We start from the raw sequence: 12,082 nt of genomic DNA on the forward strand, positions 1-12,082 counted from the left end.
ATACTGAAGGAGTTCTTCAGGGTTCTAAACAAACCATCTTCATTTTCTTCCCTCATAAAGTCAGAAGGAGGATATTCACTGATGATTGCAGTGATCAGTGCAATCTGCATCTCCTTAGGTAAAGAAACAGTTCACTTCTATTTGCAGCAAGGCAAGTGCAATATTCATGCTTGAGCTGATAAGTTTCAAGTAACACACAAGTTGATGATCATCCACAAGCAACAACCTAGCTATCTGCCTTTAATATTCAATGGCATTACCATCACCCCATACCAAAATCTGGGTTACTATTGACTAGAAATTGAACTGGACACCTATTAAATAATGGTTAGAAGGGCGGCCCAGAGGCTGGGAATTCTCTGGCGGGTAACTCATCACATCTCTCTTCCCAGTGTCTGTCCAAAAGGCAGCAGAAATTCAACTTTGCTCCTTTGACTACATCTTCCAAACCCCTGACCTCTACTACCGAGAAAGACCCGCGCAGCGATGCATACAAACACTACCTACTGAAAGTTTTCCTCCAAGTTACACATTATCCTGACTCAGAACTATATCCCAATTTTTTCACAGTGAGTGTGTTAAAATATTGGAACACTCATTAACAACATGGATTTATGTATAACCTGAAAATTAGTGGTTCAAGGAGGCAATCATCATCACTCTCTTCAAGGCTGTTGTGGATGGGAATTAAAAACTGAATAATCCAGTGATGCCCACATACATGAAGGTTATATTGCAATGGGTTTACTTGAAAACATTGGCTTTCACAGCACTGCTCCTTCATCCAGTGCTAGTGAGAGAGGAAGATCTTAGACACAGAATTTATGAGGAACAGGTTAAAAGGTCATACAATTCATACAAACAAAATGAACATTGTTGGTCAATTCATTCACATGAATTGTGCAATCCTTTGATCTTTTCCTTATAATTCTGCATCTAAGGTCTTCCTCTGTCACTAGCACCTGATGAAAGAACACCGTTCCTAAAGCAAGTGTTTTCAAATAAAACCATTGGACTATAACTCAGTGTTGTATGATTTTTGATCCTGTCCAACACCGGCATCACCACATCATCCCATCCATCCATGATTGAATAGTTTTTAAAAAGTCGCAAGTGTAATAAAATATTGTCCACTTGCCTCAGTGAGTGCAGTTGCTGCAGCATCCAAGAATCTCTGCAGCATTCTGGACAACAGAGGATTCTAGATGCAGAAGTTATTCAGCTCACATGAGTTTATCCATGAAAAGATCCTAAATTTTTTTTCAGTGTTTAACTTAGCAGGTTCATAAATAATTCCTGATTTTCATGACGTTGTAGTTCTTTTGATTGATCACTTCTCTTATGAAGAAAAATGTACTGCTTTTAATTTTTTCTTCCTCCTCTTGAAATGCAGATTTGATATCAATTATTGAGAGTGAAATGCTGTACGATGTATAATACGCGACTAGTGAGACATACAAATTAAAATTCTGCCAAAAAATTAATATTATATTCTGTCTATCTGAGTATTCGTCGTCAACTCTTAATTATTTAGGGTAACTAAGGTTCACAAATAAATGTCCTCACAGCACAGTCCATATCCCAGGAACAAATTTTAAAATGTTAGATTACAGACAACAAAAAGTTAAAGAAGTAATGCAAAAGTTTACTTTTCCATCTAGGCTCCTCAATATTGCCTTTTTATGTTATTCAACTGATCTCCAGGCAATCTCTTATTGAGATAACCCTTTTGAGATCTTATAATTTATTTGGAAAAGTGAACAAACTCAACAGCAGTAACTTGACATTTATTTATTCCCTTTAACTTTTTTCAAAAAGCCATGGTACTACAAAGAAAAAGCAAAATAAACGTAGAGATTAGAAGTGAACCTTAACTTGGTCAAAGATTGAAGTTTAAACAAGAATTGATCAAGGAGAGGGTGAGTGAAAGCAAAGTATCTTGTGGAGGTGATTCCAAAACATGGATCCTAAGCTACCAAAGGAACAGTCATCTTAAACCAGAAATGAAAGGGACAGTAGGAAAATTTGAAAAATGTGACCCAGTGTGAAGTATGATTGAAGAAGATTGAAGACTTGCGAAGAGATTGTTCAGCAAGTTAAACATAAAAATGGTCCTTTTAAATTTTAGATGTTTAGGGACCATTAAAGTTCAACAAGGACAGGGGATAATGGATAAGTGGAACTTAGTTTGGCTGAGAACACTGCAAGTAGACATTTTACAAGGATGGTACTACAATAGCGCAGCAGGCCAGGCAGCATCCGAGGAGCAGGCGATTCGACGTTTCGGGCATAAGCCCTTCTTCAGAAGAAGGGCTTATGCCCGAAACGTCGATTCTCCTGCTCCTTGGATGCTGCCTGGCCTGCTGTGCTTTTCTAGCACCACACTTTTCAACTCTGGTCTCCAGCATCTGCAGTCCTCACTTTCTCCTGGTACTACAATAATTGAACATGTAGGTGACAAAGAAACCTCTGACGGTTTCAGCACAAGAGCTTACTCAGGGCTAAAAGAAGATTGCCTAATGGAAACGATGTTAAAAAAGTCAGCATTTTGTGATGTGAAAGGAAGGCCTGACAGTTGTACCTGGATATAAACAGACACATTTTGTGACATATTTGCCCATTTGTATCATTTAGTCTTACAGTTACTCCATATTTTTAAGAAGTTAGATCATTCATTTGTGAGAAAATAATAACTGCAATGCATATAATGAGCAATGCTCTTCACTATTAAGCTGGATCTAAACAACAGATTGACACATTGAGCAGTCATTTTCTTTTTTTGTTTTAGGCCTTTACATTTGTGGAATTGTTCTATGGCGTGTGGACAAACAGTCTTGGCCTTATCTCTGATGGTTTCCACATGCTGTTTGACTGCTCAGCACTAGTCTTGGGCCTCTTTGCAGCCCTAATGACCAGATGGAAGGCAACTCGAATTTACTCTTATGGGTTAGTTTTCCTAACATTAATTTTTTTTCTTTCCCTTCAATTTACAAATATAATCAAATTTAGAAAAGTTTAGAATTAAGAGAAAGGATAGTGAATAAATATACACCTTTGAGAAATATTGTATTTGATTCTGGTGTTGTAGTTATTGATCTTGATGGTAATTTCTCAAATAAATTGAATTATAACTCTTTCCCTTCCCCCTCTGCAGATATGGACGTCTTGAAATTCTGTCTGGATTTATTAATGGACTTTTTCTAATGGTTATAGCATTTTTTGTTTTTATTGAATCTGTGGCGAGAGTTTTTGATCCTCCAGACATTGATACAGAAATGTTAACAGTGAGTGCTTCTTAGTGTTATCAGCACGTGTGTGTATTTGGCAATGTTTTAGTGCATTAATTTTGTAATTTTACTTTATCAATAAAAATAATGTTTAACTTTAATTACAATATTATTTAATTGTGCACAATTGAGTTGCATAGATATCCAGCATGGAAACAGACCCTCCAGTCCAACTCATCCATGCCAACGAAATATCTTAAATAAATCTAGTCCCATTTACAAGCATTTGGCCCATACCTCTCTAAACCTTTCCTACTCATATACCCATCCAGATGCCTTTTAAATGTTGTAATTATACCAGCCTCCACCATTTCCTCTGCTAGCTCAGTCCATACATGCACCACCCTCTGCATGAAAACGTTGCCCTTTAGGTCCCATTTAAAGTTTTCCCCTCATCATAAATCTATGCCCTCTAGTTCTAGACTCCCCACCCTGGGAAAAAGACCTTGTCTATTTATCCTATCCATGCCCCACCATGATCTCATAAACCTCTGAGGTCACCTCACAGCCTCCAATGCTCCAGGGAAAACAGCCCCAGCCTATTCAGCCTCTCCCTATAGCTCAAACCCTCCAACCCTGGCAACATCCTTGTAAATCTTTTCTGAACCCTTTCAAATTTCACAACATCTTTCTGATAGGAGGGAGACGAGATTTTAAAAAAGGAGAACGAGAGACAACGAATACTGTGTAGGAATATAATAATTTTGTGTAAAGTATATAACCCAGAAATTGATGTTTTAATTGTAAACTGAAACAATATTGCAAAGGATGTATTTATTCCATTATATTTTCCTTATTCTTGAACAGCCTGTTTCCATTGGGGGACTGATAGTGAACCTGATTGGTATCTGTGCCTTTAGCCACGCTCATTCCCATGGTGGTTCACGAAGCAGTTGTCCTTCACATGAGCATAGCCACAGTCATGGACATGGACATTCTCATAGCGACCATGGCCATGGAGGAGGACATAGCCACAGCCACAACCATGGTCACTCCCATGGATCTTCAGGTGGTGGAATGAATGCTAATATGAGAGGTAAAGCATGCATACAGTTGTAGTGCAGTTAAATTCATCAGAAAGTAAAACTAATTTAGATGCAAGCATTTTTAAATGATTATTAAAATGCACTTGAAGGAAGTAGCTTATATCTATAAAGTTTAGACGGTATTCATGAATCACAGATTTCTGCAGCATAACTAGTGTATTTTCTCAAAGAGCCACCTAGCCACAATCCCACTTGTAAAATTATCTTCTGAAAAGTGTATTACCAAGTATTTCATGTTAAATGAGCAACAAGTTGTCTGTGATACTTTTTTTGGTGTGCTTTAAATAGAATGTGAAATCTTTTCAACTTCTCTCACTGCAGTGCACATAAGACATTGCATTTCTGCCACTGCATGTCCATTAGAATATCAGTTTTGAGTTTTTTTTCTATAATGGCGATCCAGTTGTGTTTATGGATCATTAATCTGACTCTAAGGTCATTATAGGGCATTAGGAGCAACGGAAGGAGGAGTTGCCACTACACTCTCTTTGGAAAAGAGTCAAATATAGAAATATAAATCCCTTTTAGACCAAGATTGACTCTAAGAAAATACAGAAACTACCAGACTGTAAAAGTGGGATATGTATCACTTCTTTAAGGTTTTTTAGCCTACACAGCATTTGCTGCTTCATATGTACTTAAGTGTAATTGAAGTGACTTGTTTAATCCACTAACATTTGGGAAACAAGTGGATTTTTTTTTACCATGTTGACTGCCATCATTTCAGTACAGCTAATGATGTCTGTGAACTGGTGGCAAGTTAATCGCGAACTCAAAATTGTGAATTCAAATCGGACACCAGAGATTTTAGGGCAAAATCTGGCACTCCGCTTTTCAACACAAGTTTAAATCCAAGGTCTTGTCTGCCCACTCTGGTGACCATAAATTATTCTATCATACTATTTTAAAGAAGTGCAGGGGAGTTCTCTCTGGTGTTTTAGCCAATATTTATTATTCTTCGTACTTCATTCAAACAGACTATTTGGTCTTTTTCATGTTACTGCTTCTGGGACTTTGCAATTTGCAATCAACCACAATTCAGATGGGGGTCTTTGACTGTGAAGCTGCTTTAAGGCATCCAAAAATCCAGAAAGATGCAAGGCTTTTGTTTAACCCTGTATATTTTCAACTTCAATGTATCTAACAGTCTATAATCAAAAAGGCATAAATATAAACTTGGAAGGGTGAAAAGGAGAGATTTAATTTATGGGGGACATACATATGTTAGTCTGTCAGTCACAACAAAGGGACAATTAGAATCAAACAGTCGAAAGCAGTTGAATAACAAAATAAATGTTAGAGAGAGAAAAGCAAATATTTTGTGACCTATTTTCTAGAGAGTGAACTGTCAAACTAGACTTGTGTTATTTTACATTGCTGGCTTTCCTTTGTAAAACTACGTGTTTTGTTGCAGGAGTATTTCTGCACGTGCTGGCAGATACGCTTGGCAGTGTTGGAGTGATCATCTCATCTCTTCTAATTCGTCAATTTGGATGGCTAATTGCTGATCCTATTTGCTCTCTCTTCATTGCTGTACTAATATTTCTAAGTGTTATTCCACTTATGAAAGATGCTTGTCAATTATTGCTGCTACGGACCCCACCAGAACTTGAGAAGCAACTCATTAGTGCCCTGAATAAGGTCAGAATCTGTTTACTTCTCAACATCCAACTACAAAAAATATGTTCTATTTCTATTAAAAAGTCTAATTTCTAGTGTAACACTCAGCATTGCTTGAAGTTATGACTTCATGTAATATTGAACGAAATTTCCAAATCTCAGTCTTAATCTCGTATGTAGATTTTATTTAAAAGAATGCAGCCAGCACACTCACTTACTGTTTCATATTTTCACAGATGGATTTGCATTACATATTCCCTTAATTCAACGTAATATTTTAGATTACACCACTGCAGTGCTTTTGAGTTTTTCTAAGATCAAAGCACTAAATAAGTGCAAGTAGTTGATGTTGAATTTCCTGATGTTGCAAAGGTAGAGAGTTTATAAAAAATACAAAATATGCTATTTTTACAAAAAGACATAGACAAGGCAGCTTAATGTTTAGAAAGTTAGTGTTGTTTTACAGTAGGGATAATTGAGGTAAAGAGCAGTTCAATTTTTAAGGAAGATACTGATAGATAAAAGTTTGAAGTAGAGGAGGAAATGTGGTCAGTTTGAAATTATACTACTGAAGATCAAATTGTTTCCTCCTTTATCGATTACTGTAATATTCTCCAAAAAACGTTTTTAGCATTTAGAAGTCTCCTGTTGCATTGTAAAGAACTAAGTTTATTTTTCTGAATACTGTAAATTGTTTCAGATCCAGAAAATTGAAGGTGTTCTATCTTATCGAGATCCTCATTTCTGGCGCCACTCCGCTAATGTAATAGCAGGAACCCTGCATGTGCAGGTTATGCCAGATGTTGTGGAGCAGAGAATTGTACAGCAGGTATAGTGTTGCTTAGTTTTATATGCTGTATATTTCATCTTATGCCTTTTAAGAAAACTTTTAATATGAAGCTTGTATTAACTATTTGCATTTGCTGTTTCATTCAATAACTTGGAACTTACTCTAGAATTTATGTGCCATATTGGATCAATACCTGGAATGAATAGGAAGACAATGTGAGGTTGCACAAGAATGTAATCATCGTGTTATAGAAGAACCATCTGTACCCAATACAAGGGTGAACTTATCCCATTAAATAATTAACAAACAAAAATCCACTTCCAGAACATGACTAGTATTATTAACTAAAACTAGATACTTTTGGAACCAAGTCAACTGCGCCAGCTTCAATATGGACCAACTTCCCTGGAACTGGAACTTTAACAGATCCGCAAAAAATGCAACTCCACCCTCATTCACATCACTCACTACTTCCCCTTCTTTCCTCTCACCCATCTTCAGTCTCCTTTGTCTAAGTACCACCCCCTGCCCCCACCATCACCACTCCCCAAAAGCAAATTTTTCTTCCTTCACTATATTCCCTCCTCTCATCTACAATGCCCTCTCCATCCCAAGCCTTCCTTTCAACTGTCCACCCCACCACACACTCAGGTGTTTTATGCAGCAATAGAATTACCATAAAATATAATTACTTTTATTTTTGTGCTTACTGTAAATAAAAATTGGACAGCAAGACCTTTGAAAAGAATATTAAAGTATGCATTAATGGTTTATACCACTTCTTTTATTTATAATATTACCAGGTGACAGCTGCTTTAAAAGATGTTGGTGTAAATAACTTGTCGATTCAGGTGGAGAAGGAGTCTTACTTCCAACATATGTCCGGTCTGAGTACAGGTTTTCAAGACATCCTTGCTATGACACAGCAAATGGAAGCTGTAAAATTTTTAAAAGATGGTACTTATATTATGTGACCAAACTCTGATATACATCTTCCTGGAAGCTACAGAAAAGCAACAACACTTCAATGTACTGATGGTTTTATATAAAGTATATTTATTTTAAGAAAAACTGTGCAGAATTATATGCATTCTGTTGATAATTTGTTTTTCTTTCTAATGTAAATTGGTTAAACAGAAATTCAAAGATCTGAAAGCAGTAAAAAGAGCAACTTCAGCATTAAATGTATTGTGTAAAAAGTATATTCTGAATTTATATTAAATGGGCCTACAGACATTGTCCTCATGTTTACATTTTAGCAATAAGTATTAGATTTATAATTCCCTTTATGTACATTTTGGTCATGTGAAGTTTGCATTGTTTCGAAGTAGAGGTGTCAAAATAGAAAGAAACTCCAAACATTTGAATGAGACTTGTGCTTACTTTTAAAACTCAGTTTGTTTTATGTGGAATTAGATTACTAATGATGTACCAACAATTAACTGGTAATACCAGTTGTGTCTATCCTTTATATTTTGCTTCTCTATTTCATGTCCAAAATCCTGTGGATTTTTTCTCTCTGTTAATTCATGTGTTGAAAATATTGAATCATCTTTTCTCACATAAAGATGTTTAGTAAAGCAAAGGTAAAAGCCTTTGACTATCCTACAGACTTCTGTAGCTGTGCTATACTTTATCAACTGCAGGTTTCCACAGCCTGGGCAAATAAAGTTTTAACTTTTGTTTTGATTTTCCTCAATCTAAGCCAGCGATGGTTGGGTGGGGTAATCATGTCTTGCTACTAAACCTACTTTGGTTATCGAGGAAGAGATAGCATTTGTGATAAGTTTCCCATTTCACTCTGTCCTATTCCAAGATACTTAGCCAAAGCTGTCCAAATCACTCCTTGTATAAACTGGAATTTAATTTGGATCACCTACTTCACAACTCTGCCGCCTTAATATTCAAGCTATGAGGATCACCGTAGAAAACGGTTCTCTATAAATCGATGGTTTTCAGAATTTTTTTGAAGTTTAAAATGGGATGTAAATGTTAATAAATTTGTTGTCCACACAATTGTGTGTTGCAATTTCTACAGATAATGGTTCTCTTAAATATGTTTCAGAAATATAAAAGAGCGTTTTATTTGAACAAGCTTTCTCTTATCAATTCAGTTTTGAGATCCAAAGGTAACACGGGGGCACAACAGCTGGAACCCGGGTTCAATTCCATATTTGGGCAACTGTCTATGTGGAGTTTGCACATTCTCCACATGTATGCTTACGTTTCCTCCAGGTGCTCCGGTTTCCTCCCACAGTCCAAAGATGTGGAGGTTGGATGGACTAGTCATGGTAAATGCAGGGTTACAGTGATGGCTGGGGCAGAGGGGGGAGGGTAGTCTGGGTGGGTTTTATTTATCAGAGGATCGGTGTGGGCTCGATGTGCTGAATGGCATCCACCCTGTAAGACTTCGATGGACAGGACAGCATTGCAGAAAACTGAACATTGGGTCATAGAAAACTGTTTGATATTATTTCTCAATACCTGAGCACAGATGTAGGCAACATACTGGCAGGAACACTCCAGTGAAGCGTCCTTGCAGCCCTGCTGTTTCTAACTATCAACACAATCCTCAATTACCTTTCACTTTAGTTGTCCATGACTGCCCACTTACTATCAATCCATAATTGCCCAGAGAACTGTTGAGTCAATAACGTTGTTGTGGATCTGGAGTCACGTGTAGGCTAGACCATACAGATAGTAGATTTCCTTGGTTTTTGCAACAATCAAAAGTATTCACAATTAGGGTATCTCTTAATTTAAACTTTTCATTGAATTTAAATTTCACCATCTGAATTCTAAATTACTGATCTAGTCAAATTACCACTATGCTACCACCTCTCCCATAAGTATCCACACAGTTCACCACAACTATTCCCAGTGGTAGCAGATTCCACAATCTCCCATCCTCTGGGTAGAAATGTTTCTACATAATCTTTTGATGCCTACCTTCTATTGATGGTTTCTAATTTATGCTCTTCCTAACAAATAGTAAGTGTGCTTCCTCACTTCAGTTAGTTTCAACATTTCATAGAGTCATTTGTATGTCATGTTGGTGTGAAACAAAAAGTAAGTTGTGCCTAGGTTGAAATAAAATAAGAAAAGATATTGAATCATTATAGAATCAAACCTTCATTATTTTCATTATTTTGGGGAAATTTCTAAAGTAGCAGCCAAGATATTTCATCTTTAAAGTATGTCCAGAATTCACAATCCATAACAGTTTGAATAACAAATTGTCTCTTAAATCTTGAGCAGTAGCTGTTGAGGATGACAATTATCAATAACACTGCTTGGTATTTTTCCATTTGGATTCAAAGACCATAAGCGATGCAGAGTGAGGAGCTTGAAAGAATGTACAGGGAAGAGCTCTGAAGTTGGCTTGATAGCCCAATTGTTGTTTTACATTCAGAAGGTTTTTCAGGGCAGGTGGTTTAGGGAAGGGATGACCTAGCTGTATTATTGCAGGATAGTTAATCCAGATAGCCAGATATTGTTCTGGGGATCTGGGTTCAAATCCCATCATGGCAGATGGTGGAATTTGAATTCAATTAAAAAACGTAGTCTGGAATGAAGAGTCAAATAATGACTAAAGCCATTGCTGATTATCAGAAAAACCCATCTGGAAGGAAATCTACCATCCTCACCTGGTCTGGCCTATGTGTGCCTTCAGACCCACAGCAATGTGTTTGACTCTTCCAACTGCCCTCTGGGCAATTAGGTATGGACAATAAATGCTGGCCAATCCCATGAATGAACTTTTTCAAAAGTTATGATTAGGTAATTGAGTTAATTTATGGATGTCTCAAGCTATAGGAGTGGTAGAAACTGAGTCTTTGATTTTCTCCAAAGTAGTTGATCTTTATGTAGAAACCTTGTATTCAGTGTGATTATTGAATAGTGGCATTAATAAGCAAAGTAATTAAGATCAGTTGTGAAGAGTGATTGCATCATCTCATCTTGTATCATGGAGGAATACACATAGAATATAGAACAGTACAAGCCCTTTAGCCCTTGATGTGCTGACCTTTTATCCTACTCTAAGATCAAACTAACCTACATATCCTTCATTTTACTATCATCCATGTGCCTATTCAAGAGTCACTTAAATGTCCCTAATGTATCTGACTCTACTACTGCCACTGGCAGTGCATTCCATGCACCTACCACTCTGTAAAGAACTGACTTCTGACATCATCCCTAAATCTTCATCCACTTGCCTTAAAATTATGCCCCCTTGTGATAGCCTGAGAAAATGTCTCTGATTATTCACTATATCTGTGCCTCTCATCATCTTGTACACCTCTCACCCTTCTTTGCTTCAATGAGCAAAGTGTTAGCTCCCTCAACCTTTCTTCATAAAGCATGCACTCCAGTCCAGACAGCATCCTGGTAAATCTCTGCACCCACTCTAAAGCTTCCACATCTGTCCTATAATGAGGCAACCAGAAGTGAACATAATATTCCAAATGTGGTCTAACCAAGGCTGGATAGAGCTGTGGCATATCTTCACAGGTCTTGAACTCAATCCCCCTGCTAATGAACGCCAACACGCTATATGCCTTCTTAACAACCCTATCAACTTGGGTGGCATCTTTGAGGGATCTATGGATATGGACTCCAAGATTCCTCCATACTGCCAAGAATTGTGCCCTTAACCCTGTATTCTGCATTCAAATTAGACCTTCCAAAATGAATCACTTCCCATTTTTCCAGGTTGAATTCCATCTGCCAAATATCAGTGCAGTTTTGCATTCTAGGTAGACAAACAGGAGGCTGGAAGAATACAGCAAGCCAGACAGAACCAGGAGGTGGAGGACTCAACGTTTCGGGTGTAACTCTTCTTCAGCACTCATCCTGTCAATGTCCCATTGCAACCTACAACAGTCCTCCACACTATCCACCACTCTACCAACCTTCATTTCATCAGCAAACTTACTAACCCATCCTTCCACTTCTTCATCCAAGTAATTTATAAAAAATCACAAAGAGCAGTGGTGCCAGAACATATCCCTGTGGGACACCAAGCTCCAGACTGAATACTTGTCATCTCAATGCACCATGCATTCACAATGTAAAGGTTGAGCTGAATAAAAGTTGTATTTAGGGCATCCTTAGAGAGAAGAACTAACATAGAAAAGTGTGTGTGATGGAATTTTCAAAGGCAAGGACAGTTATCCATAAATCCATAAACAATGGCACATTATGACAGTACAAGCCGTGAATAAGAAGTCTCAGATTAATTCCCCTGTTATTGAGTTATTGCCAGATGTTATTGCTTTAGTTTGCCTAATCATTTTTGGGAAGGGAGGGAAAGATTGATCACCATGAACATTCTT

General features: G+C 37.3%; 1 protein-coding gene across 4 annotated transcripts in view; it reads left to right on the forward strand.

The window, feature by feature from the left end:
* The window catches only part of slc30a5 (solute carrier family 30 member 5), a 36,991-nt gene extending 28,232 nt beyond the window's left edge, over window positions 1–8,759 (forward strand). For all 4 annotated transcript variants that reach the window (XM_043706469.1, XM_043706486.1, XM_043706477.1 and 1 more), the window contains 6 exons: window positions 2,789–2,946; window positions 3,155–3,284; window positions 4,095–4,323; window positions 5,748–5,974; window positions 6,654–6,782; window positions 7,547–8,759. In XM_043706469.1, the coding sequence (XP_043562404.1) occupies window positions 2,789–2,946; window positions 3,155–3,284; window positions 4,095–4,323; window positions 5,748–5,974; window positions 6,654–6,782; window positions 7,547–7,717 (1,044 nt within the window). In that variant the 3' untranslated portion in view covers window positions 7,718–8,759. The remainder of the gene's footprint in view (window positions 1–2,788; window positions 2,947–3,154; window positions 3,285–4,094; window positions 4,324–5,747; window positions 5,975–6,653; window positions 6,783–7,546) is intronic.
* Window positions 8,760–12,082: the final 3,323 nt, after the last annotated feature.

The sequence above is a fragment of the Chiloscyllium plagiosum genome, chromosome 2, assembly GCF_004010195.1.
Source record: "Chiloscyllium plagiosum isolate BGI_BamShark_2017 chromosome 2, ASM401019v2, whole genome shotgun sequence".
Lineage (NCBI taxonomy): Eukaryota > Metazoa > Chordata > Chondrichthyes > Orectolobiformes > Hemiscylliidae > Chiloscyllium > Chiloscyllium plagiosum.